The sequence below is a fragment of the Erinaceus europaeus genome, chromosome 9 (genome assembly GCF_950295315.1).
Source record: "Erinaceus europaeus chromosome 9, mEriEur2.1, whole genome shotgun sequence".
NCBI lineage: Eukaryota > Metazoa > Chordata > Mammalia > Eulipotyphla > Erinaceidae > Erinaceus > Erinaceus europaeus.
Genome location: NC_080170.1, coordinates 119,117,378 through 119,142,021, shown reverse-complemented (window position 1 = coordinate 119,142,021; position 24,644 = coordinate 119,117,378). Strand labels below are relative to the sequence as shown.

At 47.7% G+C, this 24,644-nt stretch overlaps 1 protein-coding gene across 2 annotated transcripts in view; it reads left to right on the top strand.

Moving 5' to 3' along the window:
* The first annotated feature begins 13,219 nt into the window (after nucleotides 1-13,219).
* The window catches only part of URB1 (URB1 ribosome biogenesis homolog), a 66,202-nt gene continuing 54,777 nt past the window's right edge, over nucleotides 13,220-24,644 (top strand). Inside the window, exons 1-4 of one of the 2 annotated variants that reach the window (XM_060198596.1) lie at nucleotides 13,220-13,382; nucleotides 16,980-17,119; nucleotides 19,488-19,639; nucleotides 20,888-21,020. In XM_060198596.1, the coding sequence (XP_060054579.1) occupies nucleotides 13,253-13,382; nucleotides 16,980-17,119; nucleotides 19,488-19,639; nucleotides 20,888-21,020 (555 nt within the window). In that variant the 5' untranslated portion in view covers nucleotides 13,220-13,252. Of the gene's footprint in view, nucleotides 13,383-16,979; nucleotides 17,120-19,487; nucleotides 19,640-20,887; nucleotides 21,021-24,644 lie in introns of those variants that run through there. The other variant, XM_060198597.1, reaches the window with a different exon arrangement.

Sequence of the window (24,644 nt, the reverse complement as noted above, 5' to 3'; positions counted from 1 at the left end):
AGCAATAACAACAACAACAAAATGGAAAAAATGGCCACCAGGAGCAGTGGATTTATAGTGCAGACACTGATAACCCTGGAGGCAAAACAAAGCAAAAGCACATTAAGTGAGCGGAAGCTCTTGAGACCCACCAGGGCAATGGGGGTGGGCTGGGGGTGGGGAACTGAGCAGAAAGGCCAGAAGTCGACACCATCGGGCTTTGTGAGGTAGGAGTGAGGACACAGACTCTTACCAATCACCTGTGACAAGATGGAGCCCCTCGGTCTGGGTTGGATGAAGTGCTTTCTTTTGCTTGGTGACAGTGTTGAACTGTCTCCGTCTTTCTTGGGCTCGGACCCAGGAATATTCATTCTGCTCATTTCACATCTTAACTTCATTCCTCCACCCCCACCCCAACTCCCCATTGGAAACAGCCCTGTCCCTTCCTTCCAGCTCTAAGTTCTATTCCTATTGCCCTTATCCCGGTCCCTCAAGATCTTTCGCTCAGCACAGAGCCGCCGTGGTGCTCTGCACTCAACCTGCCCCCTGAACCTGTGCCCTCAGCTGGGCCACCAATTAAAACTGTCCCCTTTCAGCCAAGAAGGGCTGGCACCAATCCGAGATCATTTGTCAACCTCAAAACAAACAAACGGACAGACAAAAAACCTTTTGGGGCTTTTGAAATAGCCCACTTAAATAGTTAGCCACTTTGCCGACTGCACAACCCAAGTTTGAGCCCAAACCTCCTGCTGTACTGAAGGAAGCTTTGGTGCTGAGATCTCAAGATCCCTGTCTGTCTCTCTCTCCCTCTCTCTCTCTCTCCCAAAAAGTAGGAGGAGGAAGAAGAAGAGCACACATATTGCATAGTTCAAGCACTCAGGTTTAAGCCCCTGGTTCTCACCTGCGGGGGTAAGCTTCATGAGCAGTGAAGCAGGTCTGTGTGTGTCTCTCTATCTCTATCCCTTCCTTCCCTCTTGATTCCTCTGTCTCTGCCCAATAAAATTAGTAAAATATTTTTTGTAAAATATTTATTTATTCCCTTTTGTTGCCCTTGTTTTATTGTTGTAGTTATTATTGTTGTTATTGATGTCATTGTTGTTGGATAGGACAGAGAGAAATGGAGAGAGGAGGGGAAGACAGAGAGGGGGAGAGAAAGATGGACACCTGCAGACCTGCTTCATTGCCTGTAAAGCGACTCCCCTGCAGGTGGGGAGCCGGGGGGCTCAAGCCGGGATCCTTAGCCGGTCCTTGTGAATAAAATATTTTAAAAGGACTTTTCACACAGAAGCACGAGTTCAAAAGGATGTATGTACTCTTATGTTCCCAACTGCTCTAATCAGAATAGCCAAAATCTGGAAGCAGCCTACATGCCCAATGACAGATGACCAGATAAAGAAGTTATAAGATACAGAGTCAATGGAATCTCTGACCAAAACAAACAAACAAAGATGAGCTTATATCATTAGAGCAAAGTGCACCAAACTGGAAGTGACTATGGCAAGTGAAGTAAGAAAAGAGGTGAAGGACACTATCTGGTGGTTCCGATACACGGGGAATCTAAATGACTACAGCAAAAGAACTCACAGAAAAAAGTAAGACCAGTGAGACAGCTCACTTCCATAGTGTGCTACTTGGCATGTGTGTGACCCAGGTTTAAGCCCAGCCCTTGCCACATTGCTGGAAGCTTCTCTCTGTGTGCCTCAGTGTCTCTATTAAATTAAGAAAGAAATGGGACAGGGGTAGATAGCATGATGGTTATGCAAGAGACTCTCATGCCTGAGGCTACCAACGTAGGCCAGAGCTGAGTAGTGCTCTGATAAAATAATAATAATAACAACAATAATAAAAGAACAAGTACATTAATAAAGAAGAGAGAGAGAAAGAGACTAAACTATGTCCTGGAGTTTATGAGAACTATAGTGGGAAGGACATAGAGCTTTGGTGGTAGGTATGGTGACTTATACTTGTTAAGTATGAAAATAAATATACCTCTGAAATCTTACCTTTTGTTTTTTTTCCCTCACCAGAGTACTTCCCAGTTCTAGCTTATGGTGGAGCTGGGGATTGAACCTGGGACCTTTGGGACCTGGGGCAAGAAAGTCTTTTTTTTTTTTTTTTTTTGCCTCCAGGGTTATTGCTGGGGCTCAGTGCCTGTACCATGAATCCACTCACTGTTCCTGGAAGCCATTTTTCCCCCTTTTGTTGCCCTTGTTGTTGTAGCCTTGTTGTGGTTATTATTGTTGTTGTTGATGTCGTTCATTGTTGGATAGGACAGAGAGAAATAGAGAGAGGCGGGGAAGACAGAGGGGGAGAGAAAGATAGACACCTGCAGACCTGCTTCACTGCTTGTGAAGCGACTTCCCTACAGGTGGGGAGCCGGGGGCTCGAACCTGGATCCTTACGCTGGTCCTTGCGCTTTGTGCCACATGTGCTTAACCTGCTGCACTACCGCCCGAACCCCTTTTTTTTCTTTTATTATTGTAGTTATTGTTGTTGATGTCATGATTGTTGGATAGGACAATTCCATCATTGTTGTGGTTATTATTATTGTTGTTGTTGCTGTCGTTGGATAGGACAGAGAGAAATGGAGAGAGGAGGGGAAGACTGAGGGGGAGAGAAAGATAGACACCTGCAGACCTGCTTCACCGCCTGTGAAGCGACTCCCCTGCAGGTGGGGAGCCCAGGGGCTCGAACCGGGATCCTTCCGCCTGTCCTTGCACTTTGTGCCACATGAGTTTAGCCCGCTGCACTACAGCCCGATTCCCAAGAAAGTCTCTTTTCTTTTTTTTTGAATAACCATTATGCTATCTTCCCAGCCTGAAATCTTAGAAATGTGTAACTCTCAGATCAAAAAAAAAGGAGGGGAGGGAGGGACAATTTTTTAACTCAGAAGAGAGAGGCTAAATATTGTCCAGAACAAGAAAGGCTTATTTTTAGAAAGCAGCAAGTGGTGGTTTGTTTATAGCTCTGGCACAAAAGATCTGCACCAGTAGCAAAGAGTCTGCTCTTTGAGGAAGCTGGGAGTGCAGAGGAGAGAGAGTATGTGGAAGCCAAGGGAAAGGGACCCCTGCCAAGACGCTTCTGGGACTGGAACCAGTATTTGCAAGAACCCCTCATCCACAGTCATGGACACCGTGATGTTGACTCTGCTTCGAAAGACACAGCACCCATGCAGGTGTTTGGTCACCTCAGCCAAATGAAAACTAGGGACTCTAAAGACCGTTTCAGTTCTGCAAACCCACAGCCTGCATAAACTAGATGTAGGGGGCTGGGCTGCGGTACACCTGGTTAAGTGCACCTGTTGACATGTGCAAGGAGCCAGGTTCAAGTCCCCACTCCCTATTTGCAGGAGAAAGCTTCACAAGTAGTGAAGCAGGGCTGCCAATGTCTCTTGGGGGGCTGAGTGGTGGTGCATTCTGTTAAGCACACATAATACTAAGTACATTGACCCATGTAAGGATCCAGGTTCAGGACCTCGCTCCCTGTCTGCAGGGAGGTTGCTTCAAAAGTGGTGAAACAGGTCTGCAGGTGTCTTTTTCTCCCCTCTCTGTCTTCTCCTCCTCTCTCCATTTCTCTCTGTCCTATCCAACAGCAATATCAGTAACAATAATAACAACAACAAGGGAAACAAAAATGGAAAAAAATGACCTCCAGGAGCAGTGGTTTTGTAGTGTAGGTACTGAGCCCCAGCAATAACTCTGGATGCAGAAGAAGAAGGAGAAGAAGGGGGGAAGAAGAAGGAGGAGGAGGAGGAGGAGGAGAAGGAGAAGAAGGAGAAGGAGAAGAAGGAGAAGGAGAAGGAGAAGAAGGAGAAGGAGAAGGAGAAGGAGAAGGAGAAGGAGAAGGAGAAGGAGAAGGAGAAGAAGATGAAGAAAGAATGGAAGAAATTGCCCCCTTTTGAAGGTTTAATAATATTCCCTAGATTGTATAAAACACATTTGCTATAGTGATTCACCTGTTTTTTAAATTTTTTAATTATTATCTTTATTTATTGGATACAGACAGCCAGAAATCAAAGAGGGAAGGGGGTGATAGGGAGAGAGACAGAGAGACCCCTGCAGCCCTGCTTCACCACTTCTGAAACTTTCCCCCTACAGGTGAGAACTGGGGGCTTGAACTTGGGTCCTTGTGCACTGTAACGTGCACTCAACCAGGTGCGCCACTACTCAGCCCGATTCACCTATTGTGGGCGTTTGAATTGCTTCTAAGTGTTTTGGTCATTGTGACTAGTAAGCTAGGAACATGGGTGCATGGAATAAATGTGAAATGATCATCCCTGAGAGAAAGCTTTAAATTACCTTCAGGAAACGAACAAAGTCTGTTGAAAGGTGTTTCAAATACAGAACAGAGGGGAGTCGGGCGGTAGCGCAGCGGGTTAAGCACAGGTGGCACTAAGCACAAGGACCAGCCTAAGGATCCAGGTTCAAGGTCCCAGCTCCCCACCTGCAGGAGAGTTGCTTCACAAGCAATGAAACAGGTCTGCAGGTGTCTGTCTTTCTTTCCCCATCTCCCCTCCTCTCTCCATTTCTCTCTGTCCTATCCAACAATGATGACAACAATAATAACTACAACAATAAAAAGAACAACAAGGGTAACAAAAGGGAATAAATATTTTAAAAAATACAGAGCAGAGGTCTTTACTTTCTCAGTTCATGGCATCCTGAGAGTCTCACTGATTTTTCATTTCCTTAATACTGGAAACTCTTTTTAAAAAATGTTTTTATTTATTTCTTTATTATTGGCTAGAGACAGAGAAATAGGGAGGAGTGGAGGAGATAGAAATGAAAACAGATGTCTGTAGCCCTGTTCCACCACTAGTGAAGCTTTCGCCCTGCAGGTGGGGACCAGAGGCTTGAACCTGAGTCCTTGAGCACTGCAATGTGTGCACTTAACCAGGTGTGCCACCACCTGGCCTTTCACTTTCTTAATACTCCAGACCTAACACTTACTAATACATACTGTGGCACAGGTGTATCTATTATTAGTTAGCTAGACCCAGACAACTTAATAAATATTTAAGTTATTTAAACTAACTAATTCATTTTGAGAGAGAGAGAGAGAGAGGGATGGAGAGAGAGACCACAGCCTCAAAGCTTCCTTTAGTGCTGTCAAGGAAGGCTGTGCTCAAACCTGAATTATCAGCAATACTACTCTTAGGCATTTATCCAAAGAACATTAAAACACTAATTCAAAGGAGCATATACATCCCTATGTTCACAGCTGCATTATTCATAGTAGCCAAAGGGTGGAAGCGGCCTAAATGCCCATCCACAGATGACTGGCTAAAGAAGTTATGGGATATATATTCCGTGGAATACTACTCTGCAATCAAAAATAATAATACTGTGTCCTTTGGAAAAAAAAACGGATGGAACTGGAGGTGATGATGTTTAGCGAAATAAGTAAAGAGATGCAAGACAACTACCAGATGGTTTCACTCAGATGTGGGATCTAGAGAAGTGATAGGCATGAACTTGCAAACAGAAAAAAAGAAGAAGCAAGCAAGCAAATTGTTGGTCTTGAGATAACTCTGGTGGTTGCCTTTGGGAGGTAAGAAGGTGGGGACACAGAACTTTGGTGGTAGGCACAGTGTGGAATTCTACCCTGGAATCTTACTATTTTGTAACCTAATATTAGTCCCAAATAAATAAATAAATAAACAAGCCCCCCCAAACCACACTTATATCCAAGTGAGCTCTTCCACTGGCCCTAAGGATTTAGTTCTGCCAAGTTAACTATTTGAAACAAATGCACATTTTTATATTTATTTATTTATTTTCCCTTTTGTTGCCCTTGTTATTTTATTGTTATAGTTATTATTGTTGTTGTTATTGATGTCATCGTTAGATAAGACAGAGAGACATGGAGAGAGGAGGGGAAGACAGAGATGGGGAGAGAAAGACAGACAACTGCAGACCTGCTTCACCGCCCATGAAGCGACTCCCCCGCAAGTGGGGATCCTGGGGCTTGAACCGGGATCCTTACGCCGGTCCTTGCGCCTTGCACCACCTGTGCTTAACCCGCTGCACTACCACACAACTCCTACAAATACACATTTTATAGAACATTTTCAGTTTATTCTGAAGCAACCACAAGAATTTCTTTCTGAGGTAGGTAAACTTTGTGGACTTGTCTCTATTTATTTCTCTAACTTTGAAATCAAATGGGACCCAGATATTCATTTCCTTTTTTCTTTCTTTATTTCTTTCTCTCTTTTTTCCTATTTTCCTTGCTCTTCTTGGTCCTTGCCTTCACTCAAGGTAACTACATAAGTTCCAGTTTCACAATGCTGGGGCATCACCAGAAGACAAGGGACTCAGTTGAAGGTGGGGCCAGTGAGCCAGACACCTTGGGCTAGCAGAATGTGACAAATGCTAGGAGTCACTGTGTTCCTCTCAACTCATCAAAACATTCCCAGGCGACCAGAATATCTCTTGGCTCTCTGAGCACTCAGTGCGGGCACTGGAAATGTAGACGATGCAATATTCGAGAACTCTCAGCTGGCTGGCTCCCCAACCCTCCCAATGCCACCACTCTCCCACTCTCTCCATGGCAGACACACTGACCCTTCTGCTGTTTCTTGTCTTATCTGATCACAGTTTGTTTGTTTGTTTAAATATTTACTTCCTTTTTGTTGCCCTTGTTGTTTTTATTGTTGTACCTACTGTTGATGTCGTTGTTGTTGGATAGGACAGAGAGAAATGGAGAGAGGAGGAGGAGACAGAGAGGAGGAGAGAAAGATAGACACCTGCAGACCTGCTTCACCGCCTGTGAAGCGACTCCCTTGCAGGTGGGGAGCCAGGGGCTTGAACCAGGATCCTTCTACCAGTCCTTGTGCTTTGTGCCATGTGTGCTTAACCTGCTGCACTACCGCCCGACTTCCTGGTTTTTTTTTGTTTTTGTTTTTGTTTTAACTAAAGCACTGCTCAGCTCTGGTTTATGGTGGAACAGAGTATTGAACCTGGGACTTCGGAGCCTCAGGCACAAGAGTCTCTTTGCATAACCATTATGTTATCTATCGCTGCCCTCAGATCACATTTCTACCCCAGTGCCTTTGCATTTGCTATAGTTCCCTCCTGGAGTGCTCTCTCCCTTGGCAGTCAGCCTCTATTCTCTCTCTCTCTCTTATTTGACAGGACACAGGGAAGTTGAGAGAATGAGGGAGACAGAGAAAGACACCTGCAGACCTGCTTCACTACTCGTGAAGCATCTCCCCTGTATATGGGGAGTAAGAGCTGGAACCCAGGTCCTCGCATTTATCACCTTGTGGTAAAACAAGTGCTTAACTGGGTGTGCCACCACCCAGACCCTTCTCCATAGCTTCAAACATCTTATTGTATGTGTGCTGTATTTTCAAAATTTGATTAAGACTGTCAAAATCTAGGCTCCTCCAGGTCCCCAGAAAACTTAAACAGATAAAAGCACCATTTAAAGGAGATGGTTACACCCCAAAACATGTCCCTTTCCTTTTGGAAGTTTTTTTTTTTTTTTTTTTTTTAGCCTCCAGGGTTATTGCTGGGGCTTGGTGCCTGCACCGCGAATCCACTGCTCCTGGAGGCCATTTTCCCCCCTTTTGTTGCCCTTGTTGTATGTAGCCTTGTGGTTATTACTGTTGTTGATGTCCTTCGTTGTTAGATGGGACAGAGAGAAATGGAAAGAGGAGGGGAAGACAGAGAGTGGGAGAGAAAGACAGACACCTGCAGACCTGCTTCACTGCCTGTGAAGGGATTCCCCTGCAGGTGGGGAGCCAGGGGATCCAACCGGGATCCTTACTCTGGTTCTTTTTTTTTTTTCTTTTTTATTTAAGAAAGGATTAATTAACAAAACCATAGGGTAGGAGGGGTACAATTCCACACAATTCCCACCACCCAATCTCCATATCCCACCCCCTCCCCTGATAGCTTTCCCATTCTCTATCCCTCTGGGAGCATGGACCCAGGGTCATTGAGGGTTGCAGAAGATAGAAGGTCTGGCTTCTGTAATTGCTTCCCCGCTGAACATGGACGTTGATTGGTCGGTCCATACTCCCAGTCTGCCTCTCTCTTTCCCTAGTAGGATGGGTCTCTGGGGAAGTGGAGCTCCAGGACACATTGGTGGGGTCTTCAGTCCAGGGAAGCCTGGCCGGCATCCTGATGACATCTGGAACCTGGTGGCTGAAAAGAGAGTTAACATACGAAGCCAAACAAATTGTTGAGCAATCATGGACTCAAAGCTTGGAATAGTGGAGAGGAAGTGTTAGGGGGGTACTCACTGCAAACTCTAGTGTACTTCTGCTTTCAGGTATATATTTTGCAGTAGTTTACGGATACATGTGAACATATGCTCTCTCTCACAGAAACTGGTGTATATCTAGGTTTTGGGACTTTGTTAGAAAGTGAACCACCTGAGATGGAATTAGAGTATACTATGGAAGGAAAGGTCTCACCCGAGTAATGAAGCTGAAGGGTTGTCATTCCACACGTGAAGTCTCTGGACACAGTCTGAGGTGAAGCATGTTGAGGTGGCAATCATTGTGTTGGTTAGGTTGTGATCGGCAGATGCAATATTATTTGATATGGATTGGGAGAGGCATACGGGAAAGTGGGCCTTATCCAAGGGTTCTAGGACTGGGGGAAGTAGAGGCTCTATAGTGGAGATGTGAGGTTCCTGCTGTCTTAGGGTTCAAAAAGACAATCGAGGGAGTCAGGCTGTAGCGCAGCGGGTTAAGCGCAGGTGGCGCAAAGCACAAGGACCGGCATAAGGATCCCGGTTCGAACCCCGGCTCCCCACCTGCAGGGGAGTCGCTTCACAGGCGGTGAAGCAGGTCTGCAGGTGTCTATCTTTCTCTCCTCCTCTCTGACTTCCCCTCCTCTCTCCATTTCTCTCTGTCCTATCCAACAACGACGACAACAACAATAATAACTACAACAATAAAACAACAAGGGCAACAAAAGGGAATAAATAAATAAATAATAAAAAAATTAAAAAAAAAACAAAAACAAAAAGACAATCGATAGTTAATGTTATCATCACATTATTTGGTAATTGGGTTAACTTTGAAAAGTCCTTTTGTTAGGGTTTGCTGTGCAGTACCCAGTATCTTGTATATAGCTGTGCTATTGGTTGCTTCTGATCTACTTGGTCTAGGCTTTTGAGAGAGTCTGCATATCAATCACACAGCCTATATATTAAAAAGATTCAGTTTGTGTTTTGAAAAACTTTGAGACATACAATTAATTTTCCCCCTCTCATATTAATTAACTGAAAGCATTCCCCCTCAGATTGGGGACTAAACAGGGCTGTCCACTGTCGCCGTTACTCTTCAACACAGTATTGGAAGTTCTTGCCATAGCAATCAGGCAAGAGAAAGAAATCAAAGGAATACAGATTGGAAGGGAAGAAGTCAGGCTCTCTATTTGCAGATGATATGATAGTATACATAGAAAAACCTAAAGAATCCAGCAGAAAACTGCTGGAAGTTATTAGGCTATATAGCAAGGTATCAGGCTACAAAATCAACGTACAAAAATCAGTGGCATTTCTTTTTGCAAACACTAAATCTGAAGAAGAAGACATCCAGAAATCACTCCCATTTACTGTTTCAGCAAAATCAATCAAATACCTAGGAATAAAGTTGACCAAAGAAGTGAAAGACTTACTCTGGTCCTTGCGCTTTGCTTCAAGTGTGCTTAACCCGCTGTGCTACCACCCACCCCGCCCCCCTTGGAAGTTTTTATAATGCATTGTTATCATTAATCAGTTTTTCACCAATAATTAATTATTTATTTATTTAAACCAGAGTATTGCCCAGGTTTGGCTTATGGTGGTATGGAGGGTTGAATGTGGGACTCAGAGTCTTAGGCATGAGAGTGTTTTTGTTTATTTTGGATAGAGGCAGAGAGAAATTGAGAGGGATTGGGAAGAGAGACATACTGCATGGCTTATGAAGCTTCTCCCTTGCAGACAGAGACCGGGGGCTTGAACCCATATCCTTGTGCATGGTAACATGTATGCTCAACCGTGTGCTCCACTGTCTTGCCCCCACTGTATTTTTTTTTAATTTCTTTATTGGAGGATGAATGTTTTACAGTCGACAGTAAATACAATAGTTTGTACATGCAGAACATTTTCCGGTTTTCCACAGAACAATACAACCCCCACTAGGTCGTCTGTCATCTTTTTGGCATGAGAGTGTTTGTGCATAATGCTATCGCCCATATCTCACCGAGAAACTTGAATGGGCCAATTGAGACTATGGAAGGACCAGGGTGGCAGATATCTGAAATAGTGTGTAACTGGGAAGGGTTTGCATGTGTATCACCCCAAGTACAATGCATAGCTACACGTATTTACGTCAACTTTCTGCCTCTAACTTTATTCAGCTAGACAGCACATAATGATCTTCCCAGCACTAATCCAGTCCCCACCCCACCCCCATTGGAGATTCGAGTATGTTGCACCTTCCTGCTGACGCATAACTGCCCACTCCCATAGTGGGAAGTCTGCTCTCCCTCCTCCATCCATTTAGTTATTAGCTCAGCCCCCAGGGCATATAAAAAGCAGTTTCAAAGTTCCTTTTTTTTTTTTTTTTCCCTCCAGGATTATTGCTGGGGCTTCGACAAATCCACTGCTCCTGGAGGCCATTTTTTTCCCCTTTTGTTAAACTGGTTGTTTTTTTTTTTATTTTTTATTTATTTATTCCCTTTTGTTGCCCTTGTTGTTTTATTGTTGTAGTTATTATTGTTGTTGTCGGATAGGACAGAGAGAAATGGAGAGAGGAGGGGAAGGCAGAGAGGGGGAGAGAAAGATAGACACCTGCAGACCTGCTTCACCGCCTGGGAAGCGACTCCCCTGCAGGTGGGGAGCCGGGGTTCGAACCGGGATCCTTATGCCGGTCCTTGTGCTTTGCGCCACCTGCGCTTAACCCGCTGCGCTATAGCCCGACTCCCAAACTGGTTGTTTTTATCGTTGTAGTTATTATTGTTGCTATTGATGTCATTGTTTTTGGATAGGACAGAGAGAAACGGAGAAAGGAGGGGACGACAGAGAGGGGGAGAGAAAGATAGACACCCGCAGACCTGCTTCACCGCCTTTGAAGTGACTCCCCTGCAGGTGGGGAGCCGGGGGCTTAACCTCCTATGCTACTGCCCGACCCCCAGTTTCAAAGTTCTTAACTCATACCTCTATCCCATGATTCATCATTATTTTTTTAGTCTGTATTCTGTTCCACCAGGTGACTTGTTTATTCTTTAACCATTATTATTTTAATCAGACTGTGTTAAAACTTTGAGACATGTAGCCAGGTATGATAAGACAAGACCGACCTTACTCTTTCTGATTGGTTATTCATGAATCTTCATTTCCCCATAAACATTCAAGGAAAGATAGTAGATGTCTTTTTATTTATTTGTTTATTTTACCAGAGCACCACTCGGCTCTAGCTTATGGTATTGCTGGAAATATGGAGCCTGGGACTCTGGGACCTTAGGCATGAGAATCTCTTTGCGTAACCATTATGCTATCTCCTCTGCCCATTTAAAAACAATTTAATTATTATTATTATTATTTTAAATTTATTTCTTTATTGGGGAATTAATGTTTTACATTCAACAGTAAATACAATAGTTTGTACATGCATAACATTCCCCAGTTTCCCATTTAACAATACAACCCCCACTATGTCATTTATCATCCTTCATGGACCTGTATTCTCCCCCCAAAAAAAATTTAATTATTTTTAAGGAAAGATAGATACCAGAACACTGCTCAACTCTGGCTTATAGTGATGCTGAGGATTGAACCCGGGTTGTCAGAGCCTCCGGCACGAAAGTCTTTTTGCAGAACCATCGTGCTGTCTTCCCAGCACTTCAGACTTTTTAAAGTCTCATAATTTTGTTTGAAATGGTGTTGGTTGTATAACATAATCTAGCAAGCATTTATAGTAAGAAGACATTCTTCCATGGGCATAGTAAGTCTCCTTTTTTAGCCATATCTTCTGTTACAGTTTTCGCCTTAAGAGTTGGGCAGGTTTTTAAAAACTAATTCTGAGGTCATTTATACAGTATTCTTTTGTGTATGTAAAGATTTCCATCCTTCCTCCCCTCCCCTAGACTTATTCCTTGGGCCTTCATTATCTACATAATTTCATTGCTCCTGGCAGACTTCTTTTTTATTATTACCTTTTTTTGATAGAAGGTGTGAGATGAAGAGAGACAGTGAGAGATGAAGAAGATACACCACGGCAGTGCTCTACCACGCCCTTGTGTAGGCAGGTGTGCCTGTGTGGTGTCCTGGGCTTGAACCCCAGACTCTCAAGCATAGTGAACTATGTGTTCTACTGGGTGGGCAGTCTCTGGGCTCGTTTCCATGATATTTAAGATGTGCTATTTCTTGTTTAGCCTCTTTTATTTACATACGGCATCAGTCCATCCTGACTGGTCCTCCAATAGGTACAGGCATTGAATGCCCTCCTTCTTTAAAAGTGTAAATTTACCATCATGTATTCAGATTCCCTCAGGTCAAAATGAGGCCCACAGTTCTATTTTTACTTTGGAATGTATCTGAGTGTTTTCTGGTTCTGTTGCTCCGTATTATTTCCCCCCCCTTAACTTGTTTTTGGATATGTAGAGAGAATTTAAGAGGCAAAGTGGGAGACAGACACCTGCAGCCTGCTTCACCGCTCGTGAATCTTCTCCCTTGCAGGTGGAGACCAGGGGCTTGAACCTGCGACCTTGTGTGTTATATATGTGAGCTCTATGAGGTACGGCACCATCCGGTCCCCTTTGCCTCTCTCTCAAAATAAATTACTCTAATATAACGGTTATGCAACAGGACTTTCATGACTGAGGCTGCAAAGTCCCGGGTTCGATGCCCGGCACCACCAGAAATCAGAGTTGAGTAGTCCTGGGTGGAGGAGGAGGGGGTGGCTTGGCTTTAAGTGGCAGTGCGATATCTGTGTGCTCGGGTTACTGGCCTGCAGGAGTTGGGGAGTTCTCTCTGCCAAGGCCGCAGGGGCTAGAGGAGGACCCTAACGGGCTTCTAAGCGCCCTGGCGTGGCTAGGAACTTTGTGCCTGAGAGTCCCTGCGCCCACGTGGCCGGCAAGGGAGCAAACGTCACCGCCATTTCCCCGCCCACCCGTTCTGCCTAGCCCCGCCCCTTCCGCCCGGCTTTGCCGCAGCAGACTTTCCACTTCCGCCCGGTCTCCTGACAGATCCCGCCTCTTCCGGCACTTCCCGCCCCTTCCGGCGCACGTGTGGGGTGCGTGCTTTCCTTCGGATCCGCGTCCCCTCGGCCATGGGGGTCCCCAAGAGGAAGGCTCCAGCTGGCCAGGGCGGCGCAGGTGCAGCCAAGCGGGCGCGCACGGAGGAGCTGACGGGCGTGCGCTTCAAGGCTCAGCTGCGGGAGCCGCAGGGCGCGGGGCCGGGTGAGTGCGGGGCCGTGCGAGTGCGGGGCGGGGAGCAGGGACGTTGCTGGAGCCGAGGAGGGGGTGTCCGGTGCAGGGCGGAGCTCCCGCCCGCAGCAGTGGGATCCTCCCCCCACCCCACGTTGCACCGCAGCGGGCACCCGGGTCTCTGCGCCCCGACTGTCACCCTCGGCGAGGGACACCCAAGCCATCGGGGTGACACCCCCTTCGGGCCGCCAGTGCTCATCTGTCGGGTCCCGCGGTGGCCGCTTGGGACCAGAAGGTGGCTGTCTGTCAGCACGCTCAGGATATAAAGCAGCCGAGGTGTTTCTCCCAGGCTGAAGGACATGTTCTCTACGTTAATTGGCCAGGATAAGCCTAGCTTCTCACCCAATTTTTAAAATTAATATTTTAAGTCTTTTTTTTTTTTTTTTTTTGCCTCCAGGGTTATTGCTGGGATTCGGTGCCTGCACCATGAATCCACTGCTCCTGGAGGCCATTTTTTCCCCCTTTTGTTGCCCTTGTTGCTGTAGCCTTGTTGTGGTTATTGTTGTTGTCGATGTCGTTTGTTGTTGGATAGGACAGAGAGAAATGGAGAGAGGAGGGGAAGACAGAGGAGAGAAAGACAGACACCTGCAGACCTGCTTCACCGCCTGTGAAGCGACTCCCCTGCAGGTAGGTGGGGAGCCGGGGGCTCGAACTGGGATCCTTACACCGGTCTTTGTGCTTTGCGCCACGTGGGCTTAACCTGCTGCGCTACCACCCGGCCCCCTTACGTCTTTTTTTTAAACTTTTTTAAAGACAGAACAATTGAGAAGGGGAGGTCTGATAGTTGGGGGAGAGAGAAATCTGCAGCCCTGCTTCACCACTCATGAAGCTGCCCTCTCATAGGTGGTCACCAGGCAGGGACTTGAACCAGGGTCCTTCCACACTATAATGTGTGTTCTCAACCAAGTGTACCCCTGCTGGCCCCTTCACCCAGTTTATTTATTTAAAATATATGTATTTTAAATTTTTAAAATTATCTTTATTAATTTATTGGATAGAGATAGTCAGAAGTCGAGAGGAAAAGGGAGAAAGAGTGAAAGAGACAGACACCTGCAGCCCCGCTTCACCACTTGCAAAGCATTCCCCCTGCAGGTGGGGACCAGGGCCTCGAACCCAGGTCCTTGTGTACTGTAACATGTGCTCAACCAGGTGTGCCACCGCCTGGCCCCTTAAAATATATTTTATTTATTGGCTAGAAGCAGAGAGAAATCGAGAGACAGAGAGACACTTGCAGCACTGCTTAACCACTTTGAAGCTTCCCCCCTGCAGGTGAGGACTGGGGGCTTGAACCTTGGGCCCATCGCCCAGTTTTTTAAGCTTTTGATTCCTGTGACTGTTCACCAGTGCTTGGAATAGGATCCCTTCTTAGCCCAATATTACTCGTCACATGCTTCATTTCATCATTACGCACCAGGGGGTGGTATTTATTAGTGGAAGTAAAATGGGGAGTAGTGGATCCACTCCAGGACTCCCCTTGAGGATGGAGCTCGAGTGACCGCAGTCAGAACACCCCTGGGCCTTTCTCTGGTCCCTGCCAGATACTGCCTCTGCTATTTCTGAATTTCTTTTTTTTTTTTTAATTTCTTTACATTTATTTATTTATTTATTCCCTTTTGTTGTCCTTGTTGTTTTATTGTTGTAGTTATTATTGATGTCATCGTTGTTGGATAGGACAGAGAGAAATGGAGAGAGATGGGGAAGACAGAGAGGGGGAGAGAAAGACAGACACCTGCAGACCTGCTTCACCGCCTGTGAAGCGACTCCCCTGCAGGTGGGGAGCTGGGGGCTCAAACCGGGATCCTTCCTCTGGTCCTTGTGCTTTGCGCCACGTGCGCTTAATCCGCTGTGCTACTGCCCGACTCCCTTCTTTTTTCTTTTTTTGCGGTTTCCCTACGTATTAATTTGCCGGGGCTGCCACAACAAAATACCGTGGACTGTGTGTGTTCAATGGCAGATTCATTTCACCCTCCTTTTTTTCAGTTATTTAATATTGATTTACAAATCTATAAGATAACAGGGGTACAATCCTACCACCATAGCTCTGTGTCCCCATTCCCTTCCTTCACTGGAAGCTGCATTAGTTCTCCCACAGTCACAGGTTTGGGCTGAATATTATGTCTTTCTATTTATTTATTTATTTATTTATTTTCCCTGTTGTTGCCCTTGTTGTTTTATCATTGTAGTTATTGTTGTAGTTATTGATGTCATTGTTGGATAGGACAGAGAGAAATAGAGAGAGAAGGGGAAGGTAGAGAGGGGGAGAGAAAGACAGACACCTACAGACCTGCTTCACTGCCTGGGAAGGGACTTCCCTGCAGGTGGGGAGCCAGGGGCTCGAACCGGGATCCTCACGAAGGTCTTTGTGTGCGCCACGTGCGCTTAACCTGCTGCGCTACCGCCTGGCTCCCTGAATGTTATTTCTATAACTATATTTGTATATATTTGCCCATGTTTTCCTGTGGCCTTGCCTTCTCTTCCTTTCTAAGTCATCCCAACTTCTGAGTGTCGTCCCCACCACCACTTTTTTTTTTTTCTCCAGGTCCTGATAGAATTGGGTTATGGAGCCCTGTGGTCACCTTCCCCTATCATTTCTCCCCTTTTGGGGTCACGGACCAAAATTCTTTATGGGGTGCAGAAGGTGGGAGGTCTGGCATCTGTAGTCGCTTCTTCACTGGCCATGTGCCGGGATAGCCTGAGGGTGCTTCTTCCCGAGCTAGTGCTCTCTGGGTTGGAGAGAACTCAACTGGAGCCGATCTAGGCTGCTGCGGGGGAGAGGGATCAGGAGATACACTCTGGAACTCTCGGAGCTGGAAAGCAATTTCCAAGTGTCTTTAATCAGAAGAGCAGCTGTATTTATACTCTCCAAGTAGGGTGGAAACAGGATGTGACATAGAGAGGGTGGAGCGAAAAGTGACTGGTGAAGATCAGGGTGTGACAAGGAGAGGGGGCGGAGCAGGTAAGAATTCTACCACTGAACCACCAATGCCCTGGAGGAAGTGTGGTGCTTTATGTAAATGTAAAAGTGATTTATGTAAATAGACCGCAGCTTTGAATAGGATCAAACTAATCTCATACAGACATACTGGTGTTTAGGCCCGGGGGGAGCTGGCATACTATCCAACAGCCATGGGCGTCGGCACGGCCTGTCTCTCTCACTCGTGGGGCCGGGCTCTGGGGAGGGGAGGTTCCAGCACACGTTGGTGAAGTCAGGCAGATTGATTTGTTCACAGCTCTGACATCCCGATCAGTGACAATGGTTTCACTCTCCTCGAGACCGTTCCTCGGTAGGCCTGCAAGGGCAGAGTGAGATCACTGGTGGTGTCCTCCTCTGCTTTTAGGCACCCCAATTCAGGAGGAGCTCAGTTTACCTCCTTAGAGCCTCTGTCTCTGCATACAGTCATCCCAGGAGCAGAGGCTTCACCTTGTGGATTTGGGGTGACACAGGTCAGCCCGGAACGTTCCTGGTGGCCTCTTCACTGTGTGTATGGGCCGGGGAGGGCCACGGCACGGGAAAGATGGGTGGTGGCTCAGGAGCCTGTCTGTCTTAACCTTTGAGCGGGACTCTTTCAGCCCTGGAAGCATTTGTGTCAGCCGCCAAGAAGCTCCCGCAAGAAGACATGTACGATGTTGTGGAGGGCTACATCAAGATCTCTGTGGAGTGCGCAGAGCTCTTCCAGCTCGTGAGTGGGGAGAAGCCCCCCGCAAGTGAGGTATGTCTGTCGCTCCACACTTGGCTTGAGGGAGAGAGGGCCATGCCGCTACAAGGGCTGGGATGAGCTTGGGGAGGAGAAAGGCCGCCTGGATTCCCGAGACGTTTCTACACAGAAGGTGTTTTGTCCACTGCTGTGGGAATACAGTCCTTGTTACGACGTGACTTTTGGAAGTGTCTTAGCGAAAAGGGCTCGCTTTATTTAATTTTTAATTTTTATTTTTTTTTGCCACCAGGGTTGTCACTGGGGCACTGTGCCTACACGAAGCTACACCATCTCCATTTTCTTCGTTTTTCCTTCTTTCTGGTAGAGGGTGAGACAGAGAAATAGAAAGTGCAAGTTAGACGGAAGGAGAGAGGAGAGATACCTGTGGCATTGCTCTTGAAGCTTCCTCCCTGCAGGTGGGGGTGGGTACAGGACTTGAACCCAGGTCCTCTGTTGAGCACACCAGCACATGGCTCCAGTGTTAGCTCCTTATGGGTGGATAATGCCAGAAGGAACCATCATGGTTTCCTTTTTTTTTTTTTAATTTTTTTTTTTGTGTGTGTTTATTATTTTAATATTTACTTAATTCCCTTTTGTGGCCCTTGTTGTTTTATTGTTGTAGTTATTATTATTGTTGTTGGATAGGACAGAGCAAAATGGAGAGAGTAGGGGAAGACAGAGAGGGGGAGAGAAAGACAGACACCTGCAGACCTGCTTCACCGCCTGTGAAGCGACTCCCCTGCAGGTGGGGAGCCAAGGGCTCGAACCGGGATCCTTACGCCAATCTTTGCGCTTTGCGCCACCTGCACTTAACCCTATTTTTTGTTTCTATTTGTTTGTTTTTCTTTATATTTTATTTATTATCTATTAGAGAAATCAAGAGGGAAGGGGGAAATGAAAAGACACACCCGCAGCCCTGCTTCACTGCTCATGAAGCTTCCCTCCTGCAGATGGGGACCAGGGACTTGAACCTGGGTCATTGCACATTGTGATATGTGTGCTCAGCCGGCTGCACCTGGTCCCCCTCCCGCCAAGCTGTATTTATTTATTTTCAGATAGAGAAGAAAGGAGGCTGAGAGAGAGTGAAAGAGACCACAGCGCCAAAGCTTCCTTCAGTGCACTGGGGGCTGAACTTGAACCTGGGTCTCACATGGCAACACAGAGAACTGTACAAGTGACTTCTTTGACCACCTCCACCTCCTGTTTGTTTCATTTTTGTTTTTTTCTTGTTTGTTAATTTCATGAGTGAGGGCCCAGAGAGCTAAGCTGGGGCCTCATATGCAAGTCCTGCGCTCTGCAGCTGAGCTGCCTGCTTGGCTGTGGGGCCCAGAGAGTCCGAATCTCAGTGCCCTTGGCTCCCATGTGGTTTGTTTGAAGAGAAGGAATCTGGTTAAATCTCTGTTCACGCTGAGTGCACTTGACCACGATTTTCTGTTTCCAGTAAGACTCAAAGTCTGGGGTCTTAACACACCTGCTGGAATATTAGCGGGTCCAAGCGGTGGCACACCCTCTTGTGTGCACATAACACCATGCGGCATAGCAGGACCCGGGTTCGAGCCCCTGCTCCCCACCTGTGGGGGGAAGCTTCATATCAGTGAGGCCGGTTTGCAGGTGTGTGGTTTGTTTTTTTTTTCCCCTTTCTCAATGTCTCCATCCTATTATATATAATAGAAGAAGAAAGAAAAAAAGAGAGAGAGAGAAAGAAAGAAAAAGAAAATGGCCATCATCAGCAGAGGATTCATAGTGCAGGCACTGAGCCCTAGCAGTAACCCTGGTGGCAGTAACCAAAACAAAAAAAAGAAAGAAAGAAAGAGCAAGTATCAGGGTCACATCACCAAGTCGCTGCTGGGCCAGGCCATGGCTGCAGCAAGAGGCACAGTCATAGACGGAAGCTCCCTCTCCACTTCATTTTGCACTGCTGTAACGTCAGTTGTTTTGTCCGTAGCTGGGCTCTGACTATTGGGCTGTTGGAAAAGCCATGATGTATATATATATATCCCCCCCCCCCATGGAAAAGGCATCATGAGTTATCTGGGAGGTGGCACAGTGGATAAGGCATTGGACTCTCAAGCATGAGGTCCCAAGTTCAATCCCCGGTAGCACATGTACCAGAGTGATGTCTGATTCTTTCTCCTCCTGTCTTTCTTATGAATAAATGAAATCTTTTTGAGAAAAAGAAAAAAAGGCATCATGACTTTTCTAATAACCCAATAATTCCAGATCCCAGGGGCTGGCAGGTCGGCCCGCCAAGCTGCCTCCTTCCTACCTCCACTCAGGCGCTAGAATTGCTGAACTGTGCAAGTCGGAGGCTCTAGACCTGCAGGTGCCTGTGGCTAAGACAGGAGGAGGAGGAGAAACGAGTGTTTTAACTTTGCCTTTGCAGGTGCTACCGCTATTCCAAGCGTTCGAGGCCATATTACTGCGGACGGCAAGCGACCTTTCCCATTTCCACACGGTGGGAACCAACATCGTGAAGAAGTTCTTGAATAACCACATGAAGCTCCTCTGTGAGTCCCTGTACGCCTCCGGTTACAAGTGAGTCTCCCACCTTCCACAGGCGGGACTAGCCTGGGCTGCGCCTGCCTTCAGCTCACCTGGCAGCAGCCCGCACAGGACGACGGAGCCATCCCATGGGGCGTCTGACCTCGGCCCAACTCCCCCCTTCAGTGCTGTCCTCCCAGAAGGGAGCAGGTGCTAAGTCAGCCGCGGGCTTGGCGGCAGCCGCAGACTGGTATCTAGGAGTCACTCAGCAGAGACCTTCCCTCTGTGTCCCGCAATGGCAGGGGTGGCAGGCGGCTTTTCCTCTTGTCTGTCCTCTGTTTGTTTTTTTCCTTGCCGCCAGGGTTTTTCCTAGGGCTTCAGGCCTCCAAAATCCCTCTGCTCCCTGCAGACTCCTTTTTAAAATCTCAGAGAGAGAGAGAGAGAGGTGGGGGAGAGCACCGCTTTGCATGGTGCTTCCACTGTGGTGGGCTGGGGACTCAAACCCCGGACCTCGCACATGGTCACGTGTGCCACCCTGTTGGGTCACCTAGCCCTCATCCCTCTTCATTGTAGCTTGTGTTTTGTGTGCTTATGTCCTCTTCAGACCCAGTGTCTTAACTTCATGAATTTTTTTTTTAGGACTTTAAAATCTTATCATTTATTTGTTGTTTTTTATATATTTATTTTTCCGTTTGTTGCCACCCCCTTTTTTTTTTTCTATTTTTGCTGTTGGAGTTGTTGTTGTTGTTGTCGTTGTTGTTGTCGTCGTTGTTGGATAGGACAGAGGGAAATGGAGAGAGGAGGGGAAGACGGGGAGAGAAAGACAGAGACCTGAAGACCTACTTCACCTCCTGTGAAGCGATTCCCCTGCAGGTGGGGAGCCGGGGGCCTCGAACTGAGATCCTTAGGCCAGTCCTTGCGCTTTGTGCCACTTATGCTTAACCCGCTGCGCTACCGCCCGACTCCCTGTTTATTTGTTAATTTTATGTTTATTGCCATTGGGACTATTACTGGGGCTCTGTGCCTGCACAATGAAGCCACTGCTCCTCGCGGCCATTTTTTTTTTCTTTGATAGGACAGGGAGAAATTGTGAAGGGCGAGAGAGCTAGAGAGCCACCTACAGCCTCGCTTCACCGCTCATGAAGCTTCCCCTCTGCAGGTGGGGGCCGGGGGCTCGAACCCACCTCTTTCTGGTCAGGGGCTAGCAGAGCACAGCCGTGCCACCGGCTTCTGGGTGAGGAGACTTTGCATGTGTGCCCCTCACAACATGCCTGATCTGATGGCCTCTCCATCCCCACACAGGATGGCCCGAGCCTGCCTGAACCTGATGGCCGCCATGGTGACACAGGGCCCCGAGGCCGCCAGGGACGTCTCCAGCCTCTTCGACCTGAATAAAAAGACCTTGTACAGCCTGGCGAACAAGAGGGATTCCAAGGTGAGGGCCTCTGCACGTCTCGGCCTCCATGTGTGCTTTCCTGCCCCTCGGAGGGCCGTCAGGATTGAGCCCCCCACTCCCAGCTGAGTCCTCATGGACGCGGAGTAGGGGCCCTGTGTGGGGACACTCAGGCCCTGGCAGCGACCCCAGCCTGTGAGGAGGGCCTCTCTCCTGGTTGGCTACATCACCTGGCAGAGGCCGAGGGACAGGGCCACCCGAGGACAGTGTCTCTGGGGCCAAGCGTCACGGGGCCTCCCTGACCTGTGAGGATGTCTTAGCCTGTCAACATTTTCAACAAGAAATTCTCTCCCTGTTCCTTGTGGTGTCAACCTTGTAGGGTGTCCTGTTCCCAGTCTCTTTGCTTGTGAGACCACCCCCACCCCCGCGCCCTTATTGGATGGGGGAGGTAACATAATGGCTCTGCAAAGAGACTTTCACACCAGAGCCCCCGAAGCCCCAGGCTCAGTCCCCGTACCCCCATAAGCCAGAGATGAGCAGTGCTCTGGTGCAAATAAATAAGTAAAGAGGTTATTTACTTTATAGAGAAGGAGAGGTGAGGGGAGAGAGGGAGAGAGTGTCAGACCACTGCTCGGCTCTGGCACAGAGCGGTGTCTGGGATGGAACCCGTAGCCTTTGTGGCTCTCTGAAGCTGCCCCTGTGTTGAGGCTTTGCTGGGAATTCCGACACGGTGTTCTCTGAGGAAGCAGATTGCAGCTCCTCCTGGTACTCACTGACTCTCTGGCTCTTTAATGTGTCAACCACTCCCTCCCAGTGAGTCGCGGCTCCTGGTGTGGCTCTCTGAGCATTTCTGACCGGATGTGGGTGCTGTTGGCACACTTGGTCAAACATCACGCCTTTTTGGTCCTGCTTAGTGGTGGTTGTCCTTCGGATCGTTACTGCCCTGCCTCTCGGCGTTATCCAGCCTGGCCAGCAGTCACCGGGCCACCGGCTGAGACACGAGGCGTGGCCCCTGCCCGGACCCCAACTACAGGCCGCACTCCCCCTTCATCTCAGGGTCTTGGCCAGTTAACACACCCCCCCTGCCGCTGTGTAGTGGGAATTGTTATTTCAACCAAAGTGATCTCCATTCTCTTCTTTTCCTCCTCTCTTCTATTTTTGTAAGATTTTTATTTATTATTGAGAGAGAGAGAGAGAGAAAGAGCCAGCCCGTGCATGACTCTGCCAGAGACCAAACGTAGGACCTCCTGCTTCAGAGTCCAGTGCTGTGTCCACCGCGCCACCTCCCAGGCCAAAGCGCTCTGACTTTCATGCGGCCCTGTACAGCCTCGTGCCTGGACTCTTTCACAAGATGCCCAAAGTGGTTCTTCTGCATTAGTTTTTGAAACAGATGCCACCAGGGCCCGCAGCATAGCTGTCAACCACCTATAACCACCACCATCACACCAGCCAGCATCTCAGCATGTGTGTGTGTGTGTGTGTGTGTGTGTGTGTGTGTGTGTGTGTGTGTGAAGGGGCACTCTTGCAGCAAATTTGACCTGTAAACCTTTCTCATTATAAACATTTCAGTGTGAATCTCTCTCTACACACACACAAAGACTTTCTTTGTTTCAGAAAACAGACCCTCAGCCCCGTTACTGCACCCATTCTGTTGCTAATCTCTCAGACCGTCTGCTGCCCACTCCAGCCTCAGTCTTCCTGTCCCACACGTGCTTTTCTGCTTTGTGGCTCAAATCGGAACCGAGACGAGAGCCACAGACTATTTGCTCGACATGCTCTGCACATCGCTTGAGATTCTCTGGAGTTTTTTTTTTTTAATATTTATTTTTTCCTTTTGTTGCCCTTGTTTTATTGTTGTAGTTATTGTTGTTGTTATTGATGTTGTCATTGTTGGATAGGACAGAGAGAAATGGAGAGAGGAGGGAAAGACAGAAAGGGGGAGAGAAAGATAGGCACCTGCAGACCTGCTTCACCATCCGAGAAGGGACTCCCCTGCAGGTGGGGAGATAGGGCTCGAACTGGGATCCTTATGCCGGTCCTTGTGCTTTGCGTGGCCACGTATGCTTAACCCGCTGCGCTACTGCCTGACTCCTCTGGAGTTTTGGACCTCTCAATCCCGATGCCTTTTGTTTCCCTCCCCCATGCCCTTTAGTTACTGCAGACGCTGGTAGTAGTTTTGAAGAGTAAGTGCGTGCTAGAGGTTTGGAGCGCACTAAGGCCTCATGACGAGGAGCCAGGCTGTGAACAATTCCTTCCAGCCAGAGGAAGTGTTGTTCAAGTCCTGTGCCAAAGTGCAGTCTGACCAAAATATGCTTTGGTCTATTTTCGATCCTGTTTTGGAAGAACATGCTGTAGAGTTTGGGACACATTTTTTTTTTTTTTTTGCCTTTCCCTGGGTAATAGCCCTGTGAAGTCTGGGGGCATGTTGGGAGGAATGAGGAGTGGGCGTGGCCCCCTGGCCTTTGATGGAAGAGGCTGGGGAGGCCCAGGGCTTCCTGGTCAGGCACAGGGGGCAAGGTCTTGGGCATCTGGTTTCTCTCTCTCTCTCTTTTTTTTTTTTTTTTTTTGGTTTCCAGGGTTATCACTGGGGCTCAGTGCCTGCACTATGAATCCACTGCTCCTGGTGGCCAATTTTCCCTATTTATTTATTTACTTATTTATTTATTTTATTGGATAGGACAGAGAGAAATTTAGAGAGATAAACACCTGCAGATATGCTTCATGGCTTATGAAGTGACCCCTCCCCACACCCCCTGCAGGTGGGGAATGGGGTCTCAAACCCGGATCCTTGCACAGGTCCTGTGCTTAGTACTATGTGTGGTTAACCATTGGGTGTGCCACCGCCCGGCCCCTACCTGGTTTCTCAGAATGCCAGGGGTCTGAAGTTTGGGCTGTCTGGGATATGCAGGGTGGATACCGAGAGGAGAAAGCCGAATGCTGTCTCAGTTCGTACTTCATAGTCAAGGTGACCTTTCCCTGGGTCTGTTCAGCAGTGCCTGTTCTGTTACAGCATGAGGGGAGGGTCCAGAACAGCAGGGGACTGGATTCTGGAGCCCTGATTCGTGATACTGTTCCTTCTCCTCCTCTTCCTCCTCTGTTGTTGTGCCAGGACCTTGCATGCATAACTCACAAATTTGTTATTATTTTCTTTTATCTTTTTTTTTTTTTTCCTTTTCTTTTCTAGAGCACTGCTCAGCTCTAGCTGATTGTAGTGTTTGGGATTGAACCTAGGACCTGGAGCCTCAGGCTTGAGAGTTTGTTAGTCTGTTTGGATAACCATCTTGCCCCCCCCCCACCCACATGCAGAGAGTTGCTTTTCATTACTTCATTATCTTTGTTTGTTGGATGGAGACACCAGAAATCAAGAGGGAAAGGGGGGATAGAGAGGAAGAGAGAAAAAGAGACACCTGTAGCCCTACTTTGCCACTTGTGAAGCTTTCCCCCTGCAAGTGGGTACCGGGGACTCGAACCTGGGTCCTTGTGCATTATAACATGTGTGCTCAACCAGGTGTGCCACCACCTGGCCCTGCTTTTCATTACTTCTTGAGAGAGAGAGAGAGAGAGAGAGGGAGGAGACAGAGACACCACAGCATCATCCCACCATCCATGGAGCTCTCCCTCTACTGTCTCTGGTGCTCCTATGTGGTGCTGGGGTTTGAACCCAGG